The sequence below is a fragment of the Enoplosus armatus genome, chromosome 18, assembly GCF_043641665.1.
Source record: "Enoplosus armatus isolate fEnoArm2 chromosome 18, fEnoArm2.hap1, whole genome shotgun sequence".
In the NCBI taxonomy this organism is placed as follows: domain Eukaryota; kingdom Metazoa; phylum Chordata; class Actinopteri; order Centrarchiformes; family Enoplosidae; genus Enoplosus; species Enoplosus armatus.
Window position 1 is genome coordinate 4,625,816 of NC_092197.1, and position 15,872 is coordinate 4,641,687.

General features: G+C 42.0%; 1 protein-coding gene across 1 annotated transcript in view; it reads left to right on the forward strand.

Moving 5' to 3' along the window:
* fnbp1b (formin binding protein 1b) overlaps positions 1-15,462 on the forward strand; it is a 52,162-nt gene extending 36,700 nt beyond the window's left edge. Inside the window, exons 9-14 of the mRNA XM_070924172.1 lie at positions 1,503-1,694; positions 12,563-12,672; positions 12,764-12,896; positions 13,325-13,446; positions 13,580-13,758; positions 15,284-15,462. Of these exons, the coding sequence (XP_070780273.1) occupies positions 1,503-1,694; positions 12,563-12,672; positions 12,764-12,896; positions 13,325-13,446; positions 13,580-13,758; positions 15,284-15,462 (915 nt within the window). The remainder of the gene's footprint in view (positions 1-1,502; positions 1,695-12,562; positions 12,673-12,763; positions 12,897-13,324; positions 13,447-13,579; positions 13,759-15,283) is intronic.
* Positions 15,463-15,872: the final 410 nt, after the last annotated feature.

Genomic DNA, 15,872 nt, shown 5'->3' on the forward strand with positions numbered 1-15,872 from the left:
GATATACATGCAGACACGCCACCATATGGGACATATTACTCACTCCACCAGGGTGTCAGTCACAACCCACACACTACCCATTAGGCTTTCATTTAAGCAACACGTGTGCCGGCTGGGTTGGTACTCTAGGGGGGCATTTTGAAAATAAAAACAAATACGGATAAAAACTGTGAACAACAAAGTGCTGTGGGAGGACAGTGTTGCTGAACAAAACGATTCAATTTATGTGTTGATTTCCTCTTGAAAGTAAGAATGAGATACGAGCACACGCTGTAATTCCCCCATGAAGAACTCCTAGGGCTTTGTGTCGCCTACACATTCATACCCTAATTCCCTTCAACAATAAATGACAAATAAGTTCCATGTGAACACATGAATGATTTCCCCTTGAGTGCCAATCAATGAGCTAATAGCTGCAACTGCCTGATTTTCACCCTTGGATGATTTGACAGTGGTATTAATCTTCTCATCTGACTCTCAGCCAGAAGGCAGCTAAAGGTTATTTCCCCTAAATGTTAGGGGAAACTGTTTCTTTAACTGCCTGTACCTGTTCTGGAAATAGGAGAAGTTGAATCACTTTTCTTCCTATAGTCTAAACCTTCTGTTGAACAGAGCTCCTGATTTTCAGTTTATACACTTCCACGACGCTAACATGCATTTGTTGGCTTAAGTTCTATCCCGTGGCTTATTATTATTTATTATTTGGATGTTGAATAGAAGGCAGCATTCGCCTTAATGTCAAAGAGAAAATAAACCGTGTGATATACTGAGATGTCACATGTTGGCTGCTTGCCGTATGACAAAAAACAAGACTGTCCCCAGGGATCGCATAGTATGTGTGTGTGTGTGTGTGTGTGTGTGTCTAGCTGTGTGTGTGCATGGCTCAGCTCCAGGGAGATGACTCTAGCCTGTGACTGGCTGCTGCAGTAAACAATGACGGGGAATAACATATCACATGCTCCTTCCCTCTCTCTGTTTCTCTTCCTCTCATAGTCTTCTTCTCTCATGTACACAGTAGATCTTTGACCCTTGACCCTAGCTCCAACCAGACCCTCTACCCTTATCATTTCAGATAGTCTGATACACTCTGCACTTGATTAATGTGCCTCTTCCTGTGTCTGATGAGCCTGGCTGTGTCCCCGACCTCAGTGATTTTGTCATAACTCCTGCCTGACAGATTTGGGTCTTTTCCTCTTTCTTCTGTGGCCCACAAAACTGAATAACAACGAGGCTCTCTCACTTTCCTTTCATGACGCACTCATGAACTGTTATCAGACAAAAACTACTATAAACAAGAGAGTCACCAGGTCACTATTGTGTTGTTGCATCTTATCTCCAGACCTGCTGATTAGCTGGACAGTGTAAACAAACAGAGATCCCCCTTTCAGTCATTGCTTTGCACTTTATGATTCATTCTTTCATGTTTAAATTAAACAGTGGATAAAAACATATCAAGGATAAGGCCGTCACTGATTGCTGCAACCACTCTCCCCCTTCACTAGGACTCGAAGCAGGTGGTGGAGTCCTATAAGTCCGGCTTTGAGCCCCCAGGAGATGTGGAGTTTGAGGACTACGGCCAGGCCATGAAGAGGACAGCGTCTGACACCAGCCTGTCCAACCCCAGAGAGGCCAAGGAGAAGCCTGCCGGCAAGAGCAAGGGCAAACTGTGGCCTTTCATTAAGAACAAGAACAAGGTAACACATGAATGCACACTTAACACAGAGCCACATTTACACTCCAACGTGCAGCGAAGCCCCCCTGGTTTTAGTGCATTTACAAGATGCTCCTCTCGTGGAGGTCACCTTGCACTTTGTGGCGGGGGGGGGGGGCTGGAGGGATATTATAGGTTGTATTATGTCATGTTGGTTCTGTCTTATAATACAGTGGCTGTAGAAATATATGTGTTCAATGTCGCATTTGTAGTATGTGTTGCATTTCCAGCACTGGTTATGTATTTGATTTAGTTTCATTTTTCGTGTAGATTCTTGGCTTTCGTTAACTTCAGTTAAGCTCAAGAAATGTGTCGCTAGTTCATGTTACTACTGCCATTTTTGTTGTTATTATTCGCCACCCTGTTTCCCCCTCCCTGGCAATCACCCTCACCGGTTTTGGAGCCTCCTTTCTGTAACACACACTAATGCGTTTCTACCTTCACCCTGTGGACGGACTCAACTGTCAGATATTAACTCGGTCTGAAATAACAGTCTCCCTTCACCGTTTTTTCCATTGACTGGTGATAAAACTTGAGTAGCCTCCTTCAGTTTCCTGCTTCTGAACAGCAAAACTGTTCTCTCACTGTCTTATGGGCTGGTGGCACTGTTGGTATTGAATTTGACCAGAGCATGAGTGAGTAATTGGGTGTGTGTGTGTGGGAGAGAAAGGCTGGAAGCGTGTGTGTGCAATGCTAGATGAGAGACCCGAGCATTCTGACTGTATGTGTACAGAAAATGGCGTTTAAACTGTGTGCAAACTCCCAAAAATAAGGTATATTTATTCAGAACAGTATGTTTCTGTTATTTTTGCTTGATGTACTCAGGGTTAATTTTTCTATGAAAGTGTTTGGGAGCACAGACAGCCACACAGAGAGGTATTTCTATCGTACATGCACACATGCATGCAAGCATAACAGAAACACAAACCGAAATAAAACATTATATTGATAACTCAGTTGGAAAGCACCATTATTGCTTTACTAAACAAGGGTTTTTTAGTTATTTGTGTTTGAAAGAAGGGTTTCTGGATCACTTGCATGCGCATTGTGTGGTGCCTTAGAACTCATATCACTGCTTCATTCTCGAACTCCTCAATTACTGGTTGATGAATTATGCAGTCAGATGTTTTAGGACAGCGATAAGCAATTAGATTCCTCTGATGATGACCTCAAATTCAGCTGCTGATATCCGTGGGGATGTGGTGTATTTCTCGTCCTAGCTGGCATGTGATGAGGTCGGGAAAGAGAGAAAAAAAGGAAAAGGATTTCCAAAATGGAAGCCTGCATGCGCTTTGACTGAAACTCTGTTTGCTTTGTCGCAGCCGCTTGCTTTAACACATTTTACGCTTCCTACTCACTCTGGTTGTTTTTCTTCTTTTTAACTGTTTTTTTATGTTTTATATGTTTGACATTTTTTTCCACAACATAACAACTGATACAGTAGGTTTGACGTTCCTTCGGTTGTCTTTTATGTTCTGTTTGGGTTTTCTGTTATGTGTTTATTTTTTAATATTTGTAGGAGGCTTATTTATTTCGTTTTGTGTTCCCTCCTCCTTTTCCTTGTCTTTTTTCGTTGGATTCTTGCCCCCTTCTTCTTCTTCTTCTTCCATGTTTTTCCTCCTCCTCCTCCTCTCCGTCACGGCTCCCTCTCTTACTGGTAGCTTATGTCCCTGTTAACGTCCCCCCACCAGCCCCCACCTGCCCCCCCAGCCTCATCCCCGCCCTCACCCTCTGCTGTTCCCAACGACCCCCAGTCTCCCAAGCAGCAAAAGGAGCCCCTCTCCCACCGCCTCAACGACTTCATGACCTCCAAACCCAAAATGCACTGCCTCCGGAGCCTGAGGCGAGGGGTAAGTGTGTGTGTGTCCAGCAAGCTTTGTGCATGTGTGTGTGTGTCTCTACACCTGTATCTGAGCTGTGAACCTGCTACACTGTATGGGGGAAGTAATAAAAAGGCAGGATATTTGTGTCGATGCTTTATATCTGTTTTGAAGGTCATAATGCCTACATGGTATCATCACATAGCAGGTGATTGAACATTACCTCTGTTACCAGTAACTGAATGCATCTATGTGTAGGCAATGTGACCTCAATTAGAAAACAGTTCTCTCATTGGCCCAGTACAGCTTTCACATTTTTCTGTTCAGAACTGCCTTCAAATTTGGTACTATAATTACAAAAGACTAAAATACCAGCAGTCCAACAGGCCTCTTACCTTCACTCATACAGTGCTCAGCCTTTTCGCTTCTCTAGCATGCTTATGTAGCGCATAACTATGAATCCATGGTACTTGTCTGACTCACCAGCAGTCTCTCCATCTTGTCCCTTCATTCTCCATATTAACTCTGTACTCACAATGACAGTCCCTCTCACCCACCTTCCCCCTTTTGACAGAAATTAGCAAGACGCCTGACCGGTCTTGGCAGTAGCATGGAGACTGCAGTGGCTCCCTGCGCACTTCTCTGCAGTCTATGCTGGAGGGGAATTGTTTTTTTGTTTTGTTTTTTGCATGTGATGTAAGGAAAAGAACATAAAGAAGAGGGTTAAACCTCACAATACGAACAAAGTAATGGGTTGTGGATATGGCAGCAGGCTGACTGAGTCACTCCATGTGGGGGGAAAAGGCCACTAGGGTAATTTTAGAAGGCTTCCTGGAGGGTGGCTTTATCAGCACCAGCCCAGGGTCCTGGATGGTGTCATCACCAGTTACCGCTCTAAAGTCCAGTGTGTGTGTTGTAATGGAGTCGCTGGGCCGGGGCAGGTCACAGCACCGCCTTCCCGTAATGCACTTCACCCTCCAGCTCTCCCTGACCTCAGGAATGGGCGGTAACTCACGTGTTCCTTCCGGACCCCACAAATATAGTTTTTTGTTTACGCTCATATTTTGAAAGGGCAGCAGTTACTCAAAGTAAAAACATGTGTATGAATTGGTGCTAACATGACGTCTGAAAAGGCAAAAGAACAATACGGTGCGACAGTGCAGTGTGCGAGCATATAGTGGAGGAAATGATTGAAGGTCGGCAGAAAAAAGGGAAGTGTGTAGTTTTTCTAGCGCCGGCCAGATCTAGCAGGAAGTGCACGTTTCTGAAAGCGGAAGTTACTGAAACAGCTCTTGAGAAGAGCGATAAAAAAAATGCACAAATGCAAAAAATGAGTTAAATCAGATGCATTGTTTTACACAGATTCAAAAGATTGAAGTTTGACCTTACTGGAACATTCAACACTCAAAGCACAAGAAAAAGGTTGAATGAAGTTTTAGAGTCTACGAGAGGTTAGAAACTATCAGAGTAGAAAGCTCTTTAGAGAATCAAAGTAATCTGTAGTCCTTTCCATATCTCATTAATACATTTAATTAATTTGTACCTTTTCATGTCTCATGGCAGTGACCTGTTTATGTTTTCCACATATATAGATGTTGTTTGATTTAGAATACACTTTTACAGTGTAATTTCTTTCTTTTTGGACTAAATCTAAATTATATTATATATATATATGTATAGGCAACAGAAGGTGCATGGTTAAGCCAGTAAAATGACAACAAGTCTCGTAGGGACACCAGCCCTACTGCCTCACTGACACAGACAGTTTGGGCTAATGCCTCTGAACAGCTGCTGGTAGAGAGTCAGGGCAATTCCTCAGCTCTGTCACAAACCTGCCTGCATCCATCTGGTCAAACCAAGCTAACTAGCAACACCAGTACTACTATCTATGCTCATTTTGAGAAGGAAGGATTATCTTTAATGGGGTATCTGCAGGTCTTGAAAAGTCATTTCTTAGCTTTTAATTCAGTGTAAGATTTTAATTTCCAAACATATTTTCTCTTGCCTGATGTAGGACGCAATATTAGTTATAAAATGCATTTGTATCCGATTGCGGGCTGTCGGGACACTTTAAATTAAAAGTGAGATTGGTGCGACGGTGGATTGCATGCGTAGGAGGCTGTCGTCACTATCAGACCTGAGCTTCCTCACTGCTGGCCACAACAGCTTGGAAGCTCATTGTCTCGATTTTTTTACAACTTAAATTAGCATTTTTAATTGGTTAATCAATCTATCCACTTAATGCCACTTATCCAGGTCCATGTCCTATTAATTGAATTAATTTATCATTAGGAGTTACTGCTATCTCCTGCTGGGAAGTACTGAAAACAATGTAATATAATAATAATAATAAATAATTCCAGGCCATATCATCCCCAATGGTTTTCCATTATACTCTCATGTTTTGGCAGGTATGATCGTGAAACAGGTATTCAGTTGCTTTCTATGTGGTATTAAAAGGGTCTTAAAAAGTTGTAAACTTCACTTGGTGAATCCTGCAGAAACCCTGTTTAAAGACTTTACAGAGCTAAAGCCAGATATTAAACCTGCTTAGATCAAGAAAATACAATACACCTCCTGCAAGGGGAACATAGTATCACATTAGGGATTAGAGTAGCTGTGCCAGTGGAGGTGGGGTGTTGTGTCTCCCTGCACAGTGGAGGGATGTCTACCCCTGCAGGAGAGCTTTTGTGTGGTGCATATTAGCTGTCTGATCCATCCACAGTGACTGTGTATGTGCGTGTATGTGTTGAAAAAGAGAAAGCGTGTGTGTTTTGGGAGCCACAATCAGACCGTATACAGTATAAGAGCTTTAAGACGTCAGTGCTGTTTTCTCACTGACAAAGCTGTATTCTCTCTGACAACCACCACAGCAGCAATCCCCGCACTCGCTCGTTTGTCACAAAGAGCTTATGAAGAGGACTCTGGGCCGACCCACATATGCTTTCGAAGCAAGGCAATATGTTGTAAGTGTGTGTGTGTGTGTGAAGGGCGTCAGCGAGTACCAGCGGTGTGTGTGTGTTTCTGTGAGCGTGAGCAGGTACGTGGTTGGAAGAAAGTGTGGATGCATATTGAATGTGTGCGGATGTGTGTGATTACTAAAAGCCATGTACAACACACGCAATAGCCTCATTAATAATAATTTGTTGTGTGACACATTCAGTCTCTACGAGGAGATTGTTTGTCACCATTAATGAGGCAAAATGTCCTCATAAAGGAGGCTAGTGTCTGTGCCTGGCTCAGTATTGATCACATGGCTCTGACAAGTGTAGAAACGGGACGAATGATCAGAGAAGATGATGACTTCATCCCACATCACATGTATCAGCTTGAGGTTTCCTGTTGCTCGCTGTTGTTCCTGCAGCTGTCTCAGGGCTTCCCCACTGAGCATCTACTAGGGGTCAATTCACAAAGTGTCACAAGCACCTGAGGCTGTGGGGGATTATGGGTGTGAGGATGCTATTCACCCCAGCAATCACCCCTCCTTGCTATTTAAATCTCACTGTCAGGTGGATGTAACATTAGACGAGGTGTTGGTCACACTTTGGATCTGGGTTCAGCCTACAGTACCCAGAATTCACCCCTCCAGGGCTTTCTTCGTGCTGGTGTGCCATACTGCAGCAATGTTATCTGTCTGTAAGGACCATAATATACCTGTATATCTATGTCTGTCTTGGTGGTTGGAAAGAGTCCAGGTAGATCTGTGGAGACCAGGACCTGTATTTATCAAACACTCTCATCACACTAGAGAAAGCTCTAAAGAGCCAATTTAGGAGTAAAAAAAGATTCGCTGAAAGGAGAGAAGGGGAGAATAAAGCACATTTATCATGTGACTTAGAGTGAAGTGCAGCTCTCAAGTGATTGCATGATTTATCACCTGTATGCTCAGAGCAGGAATAGCCAGTCCGGGACAAGTATGTACTCTGCAGCTGCCCCATTGTTTTATTCCACAAAAACATATGGGATTTTTAAAAAGGTACATTTATTTGTATGAAGGTCTTAATGTCTGCAGTAGCAATTAACACGTGAAATTGACAACAATCCAATCAATTTAATTTATTTCAAAAATATGGAGGAAATAATAGGAAATTTACAAAACTGCAAACAAAAAGAAAACCAAACTGGTGCTTGAAAGTAATTCTACTGCTGGTAGACGAGGTGCATCAGAGAAATCATACAATAAACAGAATTTTGAATATTAACAATGACAAGTGCAGACAATGTAGATGCATGGAAAGTGATGCCAGCTTTATTCTGGCTGTTTGAACACCTGATAAATGCAAATATGTCACAGAAGGTGTAGCCCACCTCTGTCTCTGTATTGCGATCATCTAAGATCTACTCTTAACCCACTTAAGAGACCTCTGGAGCTCTCTTACGTTCGCAAGTATGAGTAAAAGTGAAGGATTTTTACTTTTATCTTTTAATTAAGTCCAAAATTTCACTTTTACAGGCCCACAATTTATTATTTTTTTATATTTTTTATAATTAGACTTCAAATAAAAAGTCAGACTTTCTCTTATAGTCTGTAGTCCATAAATGAACCCCGACAAACAGAAAAAAAGGCCCCAAACTAAATCCTAACCTAGAGTTTATGAAGCATTTGTACTACTTATGTTAACACAGAAAATACCCTGAGTGATAGCAGTGTATAAGTATAAATTAGATCTGGAAGTGAAGCTTCACTCATAGGTAATGTAAGAATAATACAGCGGTGGGGAGGCGAGAGGGAGGATCACAAGGCGTCATAGTGAGGACCGTAACAGGCCATTCCAGGTGGATGACTTGATTAGTGGACTAAAGGGAGTAGAGCTCCTCAGTGCACCAGCCTGTGAGCCTCTAACAGGATTACAAGTCATCTGCTCCAGCTCTACCGGCCTAAAGGGTGTTAACCTGCTCTCGACTCTGTTCTTTGTATTCAAAACATAACCACGTCCTCAGCCAATGGTCTAAATGATAATAATAAAATACTTTTGTCTTTTGTTCTTTTTACTTGTTCTTTTACTCTACTTGCCTTTTAGTACATGATTACTCTTATTTATTTTGTAGCTTCATTCAGCCACTTTCATTTATATATATGGACGTGGATATGTGTAGATTTTTCTTCTTAACAAGTGAGTTTTGATAGTTTGGTTTTGAAGGTGTCTCTCCAGCTTGTCTGTGTTCAGTATCTGCCTTCATGTCAACGTATGGATCTGCTAATGTGACACATGCTTTTGGCGCCCTCTGCTGTCTCTTGCGTGTCATTGTGATGGCAGCAGAGAGGGATCAAGAAGTAAAGGGTACATCCGTCCCTGTCGCAGTCACTACCCCTCTACTTCTTTCTTTACATTTATTTTCATCTGTCTCCCCTTCATTTTTTTTCTCATTCTTTACTTCGTGCTTGTGCAGTTGGTTGGCCCTTTTGCCAATTTATTTCTCACTTTTCATTAATCCATTATATTAGAAATGTTAGACTTCACCACATGAAAAAAGAGTGGTGGTGGTCGGGTGGGGCGGGTGTTTATAGCTGATACTGTTGCTGAAAGAGCTTTTTTATGACACAACTAGCATATAAATCCAAATCCGTCAGCCTTTAAGTGCTATACCCTCTTTTCCTTAAATGGTGAAGTTTGGCAAAGCAAAGCCTTATCATAAAACACATGCAAACGATTTTTGTTTAAAGGAAAATGAAACAAATGGCCGCAATATTCTCTTGATGCTGACTTTTGTCTGTTGTCTCTTTCTCTCTCCTGCTCCTCGCCATTTCTCTCTTCTCTCCCCCCCATGAAGCTTTCTCTCAAGCTGGTAAGCATGACCGTATAACCGCACAACCATAGCGGCATGACCATAGCACGCATGTCACGTCCTCCCAGTAACACACTGTTAATAACGTTCTGTATGCCGTTATGTTTTTGTCGTGCTCTCTTTTTTATTTGTGGATTTTAAGTTAACAATTTAATTTTTGCTGTGACACAACGATGGACCTCAGACTCATGTCGTTGTCTCATTTGTATGTTATTATGTTGTTTGTTTGTTTTTATGTCGTGGTTATGTTCTCGTCATGTCTCTCCCAAACTGTGTCTGTGGTCTCTGTGATGCAGATCACACTCAATTCCCACGTCCGGAATCTCATTGAGGTGATCAGATTTGCTCTATGTTTTACCTGTCCGTCTCGTAGTCTGTCTGGTAGTCCTTCCTGTCTCGACAAATCGTATGTACTTGTAACAAATACTAATCAGATCTTATGTAGCAGTTGCTCAATCATGTCCTTACACTGCATGCCGAATTCATTATGTTTATCGAATGCTGTTCTGTAAAGCTAACATACCATACACACAGAAAATCATCTAGTCATTAATATCTTCTTCAGAACAAGAGGATTAGGTATAGTTTAACGTTTTGGGATATAAACGTATTCATTTTCTTGCTGAGACTTAAATAAGAAGGTTGATACCACTCTCATATCTGTCAGCTAAGTATGAAGCTACAGCCAGCAGATGCTTAGCTTAGCTTAGCATTAAGAGTGGAAACAGGGGGAAACAGCTAGCCTTGCACACTCCAAAGGTATAAAAATGTGCCTACCGCGAACCTCTAAAACGCACTAATTAACATGTTATATCTTGTTACCTTGCACCATGTTATTGGAGAATTCAAATTCTGACTGTTAAATGTATGCTTTATAAAGTAGCGTCCAAGGCATGTTCACTACTTTCTGCTAACAATTCACAATTTATAGACGTAAAAATGGCCGACTTATCAGTGATGACGAAAGTGTCCAAAATCAACTGAGTAAATTACTAGGAAGCGAGCAGCAAGTCACTGCTCCTGGTTCACCTTTGGACAGAGCCAGGCTAGCTGTTTCCCCCTGCTTCCAGTCTTTATGCTAAGCTAATCTGACTTCATATTTAGCGTGCAGACATGTGAGTGTCTCTCTGCAAGAACGCGAATAAGCGTATTTCGCAAAATGTCGAACTAAGGTGTTTTTATTTTTGTAAATCTAAACCTGATTCCATACAGAGCAATCAACTTGTAAATTCTTATCCATCCTAAATGTATCGTACTACAAACAACAAATGACCTAATGTTTGCCCATAGTTTTAGTTAGGTCTTACATTTTACCTAGATAATAGAGTTTGTCTAATACATGACGTCTGTACTTTAACTTACCACTCAGAAAGGAGCATGTCTCTGCATGACGATTGACAAATCTTTCTTATGTTGCATGCCTGGTAAGTGTTGCGTGCTGATACAGGGAGAAGGGGTAAGGTTGCCATGGTAACCTAGCTGCAGTGTTTGACCTGGCTCATGTGCAGTGAATCCTGACCTCAAGTCTGTAGCTCCAGCAGTTATATATCCTGTGGTGCCGCTGTGACCCATCTCAATGAGATCCAATCAGGCCTTGACCTATTCAGTCCATCCATGTTTTTCTTAATTGACAGGATTAAAGCAGCAGTTCAGTGACAACATTTTCTTTCTTTCTTTCACTCAAAAACTCAAAGACAGACCCCATGGAGCCCCAAAGAGTTTAATATTGAATAGATAAATAAGACTTGTGATGTGATAAAATGTGATTAATTATTAAAACACAACTCACTTTTATGTTAATGTTATTTTATTATTTCTATAATAACAGGGTTTTAATGGTCTGAAATATCTCAACAACTATTGAATGGATTGCCATGAAAGTTTGTACAGACATTTATGGTCTCCAGAGAATGTAGCCCATTGACTTTGGTGATGCCCGGACTTTTAACCTAGCGCCACCATCAGGTCAAAAATGCAATTTGTTCATGACTTTGGTTTAAGACAAAATATCTGCAAAACTACATTCCCATCAGCCTTAGCTGTACTTTGTGTTTAGTTGATAATCATAAAATGTTAGCGTGCTAACATGCTAAACTAAGATGATTAACATGGTAAACATTATACCTGCTAAACATCAGCATGTTCATTGCATTATCATTGTGAACATGTTAGCACACTGATGTTAGCATTTAGCTCAAAGCAACGTTTTGCACAGCCCATCGCATGCCTCACGCCACAGAGAAACACTGTGGTCTGCACGCAGTTGTGTTTCTCCGAAGAACATCTTTTAAAATCAAACAAACTCACCACACACCAACTCAGCCAGTTAGCTGTGTGCAGCATCGTAAGCAAAAGTACAGGTTAGTTATTGTGTCTGTGTACTGTGCTTATGTTCATGAAATAAAAACAAACCTTTGAAAAGGGCATTTGACAATAAAATCTATAATGAAATAAAAATGAACACCAACAAAACTAAATTATTAAATACATTTCATAATAATGAGTTGAGTTTTCATTTATATACTTAACTTTATTTATTCATGTGAATATTTATTTCATGATGATGTATTTATATACATTTTTAACTCTTCAGGGCTCCATACAGACCAGCAAGCAGTATGGCACAGCAAGTTTCAGAATATTGATATGTCCACAGAAAGTTTGAGAGACTGCCGAGAAGTGTGAGTCATCAGTTCAGTGTTACAGACTGGAAACCTTGTCATCAGGAAATATGACCGTTGGCCAGCCAAAAAACCTCTCACTCACACAACCTCCATTTTAAGAACACACAGTCCTGTTAGAGAACAGCTTCAGACCCATTAGCCAGCTCACACTGAAACACTATATGAGCAATAATAGGATGTAGCAAATCCTTTATTACATTTCCGATGCATTCACAGAGAGCACCAGATTAGGCGTGGCGACTGAATAGGTGAAAGTCTATACACAAACAAGCATCCCAACTCTCAGTGAGTGTGTATTAGCAAGCGGCTGCAGTATCTCCTACAGGTGAATTATGTGGTTAGGACATAACAAGAGCTCTATTTGTGGAGCAATTTTCCCTGGGTCTTGGTTGACAGGGTTTACAGCAAAGGGAGATACTGCACCTAACTAGAAAAGATCCCTGTGAAGACAGCAACACAACAAATAACGAGTTGCTATCCCTCATTTTATGGTTTATCTCCCTCTCTTTCCCATTTGGGTTTCTTTTTTCTGCCTCTCTTCCTCCCTTTTGTTCTCTCAGGGCTCTGGACCAGAGGACTTCAGCCACCTGCCACCAGAACAGAGGAGGAAGAAGCTGCAGGGGAAGCTAGATGAACTGAATAAGGACATTCAAAAAGAAATGGACCAGAGGTACGTTTTAAATTAAGGAGTGTTATTTGTGTTTTCCCCTGTTAATATGCAATAATATGCTTGTACTGACTTGGGTAATTTGCTCTCTCAGGGACGCCCTAACTAAGATGAAAGACGTGTACGTGAAAAACCCTCAGATGGGAGACCCAGCCAGCGTAGACCCCCGGCTATCAGAAATAGGCCACAACATCGAGAAGCTCCAGTTTGAAGTTCAGAAATTTGAGGTTAGTCTGGTGTCTGCCTGAGCTCTCTTTTTTCTGTGCGAGTGTTAGTGTTGGCGAAGCTATCTTGTTTGGTTTATATGAGACAGTAAATAATGAGGAGTTCAAACACACAGTCTCCAGCTGGGGCTGCTTCCAAAGGCGTCTGCCGTTCGTCCATATTAGGAGATGATGCGATGCAGCTGGAGGGGCTGGCTGCATGTTCCAGCTCAGCACAGGGAGAGAGGAGTCCCAGAACAATGGCCTGGTCTAACCCTTTAAATAAATGGCAAACACACTGGAGTGTAAGGCAGAGGTGTTCCCTCCTGTGAAAGTTCCTGCCAAATGTCAAAGGCCACCTGATTCACGGAGAAAAAGAACTCCACGGTCGTCACGTAGGAAAAAAAGATGAGCTGCAGCCAACAAAAACATAATAACTGTGTGTGTTTCAGGGCTGGTTAGCAGAGGTGGAGGAAAGGATGCCATCCAAGAGTGATACACACAGGAGAAGTGGACTCTATGAGACCCAGAACAACACAACAGTGGGCAACAACTGTGCGCAGGACAGAGAGAGGTATGGTATACTCGACCATCTTCCAGTCACATGAAACTTCAGGCCCAGTTGTTACACACCTTATTTCTTCGGAAGAAAACTATGTATGTTTTCACAGTATATTTACTGTGTGTGTGTGTTGGCCCTTGAGCAGCCCGGATGGCAGCTACACAGAGGAGCAGAATTCAGAGACTCAGGTCAAAGCCAACATCAACCCCACACCCATCCCCATCCCCATCCCCACCTCCACCACGCCAGAGTTCGACGACGAGTTTGACGATGAGGAGGCCCTGCCCACCATTGGCACCTGCAAAGCCTTGTACCCATTTGAAGGTACCTACAAATGTTGGAAACAACAAGAATCAAACCCCACACAACTGAAGACTAACTCAACAATGTCTGCTAATTTTAGACATTTCAAAGTACATGTGCCCTTTAAGGTCCTGTTATTTGTGGAAACAGGTTGAACAGGGACCTGACACATGTGGATGCAGGGGGGGGGAGGAATTTGATTACTCTGAATGAGGAGGAGTAGTGGTGTGACCTTTGTGAGGAAATGTGTGGAGGAGCAGAGTGGATAGAAATATAGTCATTTCTCCGGTACACTATTTTCAAAATCAAATCTGGCAAATTCTCAAAGGAAAGAAAAGAAAGAAAAGAGACAAAGACTACAACGACGGTATAGAGCCCTGGTCGATCTGACTGGTTGTTCTTTTTTTGTGACCATGTTTGACATAATGTATAGTAATGTACAGGGGGGTGCATTGAATACAGATGTAGGAAATCCACACAAAGCCAACAAATCTGCAACAAATAAAAGCACAATCCAGAAAGGTCACGACTCTAGGCGGCCCTGTTTCCTGGTCTACATTATTAAAGCCTCTGAGCGTGACAGAGTCAGCATAAAAGGAAAAAAGAAGTATAGCCAACTAGTCTGTAGTCCTGCGACAATGTCACATGTACTGTCTGAATTGTCGAATGCAGTGGCTCCCAACCATTGTGGCTTGTGAACCCTTAAAATTAAGCAACAGTGACCCCCTCATGACCTTACTGTGGTCGATTTTTCCATCTTTTTTTTGTCTCATTTGAAGGAATTTTAGAGTCCTGAAAAGGTGAAAGTATCTTCTTTAGAGCCCTTAAGAGATAAAGGCATCTAGTATTTTATGTATTTGCACGTTTTTGGAGGCGTGAAGAGATGAAAGTGTCCAATATTTGACTCATTTTAAGAGGCCTTAATAGGTAAAGACATCAAGTACTTTATGTAGCCTATTTTAAGGATTTTTAGAGGCTTTTTTTCTTTATACTATTGATCTTCTGGAGACTCTCTGTCTTTATCTCAGGGTCCTGACCTCTAGGATGGGAACCACTGGTCCAATGTATTCATTTAATATTTTTAATATAACGGTTTAATAAAACCATGCAGCCCTGGAGTTGTCAATTCAAATTTGAAATATCCACAAACATTTATACCCAATTTTGTTTCAAAATTGAGACAATCATTCTCGTAGCTGCTGTTGTAGCCATGAGTAATACATGTCTTTCATTACTGGACAGATTAAATGTCATTAAGTAGTTAGACTGACTGTGGCCGTGTGGCACCAAAACTGGTGTTAAAAAAGTTGCGACTTCCTTTCATAAGTGATGAACTGCAGGCCAAGTTTACAGGTTGACGTTTCGCTTCATTGATGTTAGCCTCCTCACTCTGTAGGATAATGCACTTTCTGAGCAACATAATGAGTAAGTTCCAGCTGGCTTTTGCTTTCTGCATGAAGTAAGTCCAAGGTAGTTCCTCCAACTGTATTCATGCTCTTATCTTGCCTTTTTCTCTTGTTTCTCTTTTGTTTCGCTCCTCTTGCAGGTCATAATGAGGGCACTATTGCTGTGACAGAGGGCGAGCTGTTGTACGTCATAGAAGAAGACAAAGGCGACGGCTGGACACGAGTGCGCAGGAACGAGGACGAGGAGGGATACGTCCCCACATCCTACGTTGAGGTCTTTTTGGAAACAAATGCCAAAGGTGCTATGACATACATTTAACTCAGCAAGTGTGTTTGTGTTACTGTGAGTCAGTAAGTTTCCATTCACTGGAGATTAAAAATGGTTACAGGTAGCTCAGATAAGAGAACACCCCCCCCCCCCACACACACACACACACACACATTTCCTGTCTCAACCAGTCAGATTTGTCCATTGTGCCTCATGTGAGTCGGGACAGTTGTGGCAGATAGTGTGAGTGTCGTTATTCTTGAGCTCTGAACAAAATATTTGGTAATGTTTAGGGAATCGCACTGAAAGCTGAGCCAGACGGATGTTGTGTGCAAGAAGAAGTGTGTGAAAAGAAGCTTGTTGTTCCTCACGTCCCATTCACTGCAGCGCCACACAGTGGCCTAGTAAAATATGACACCCCCAGTCAAAGCTTAGCATGATGGGACGAATAACCCACTGAC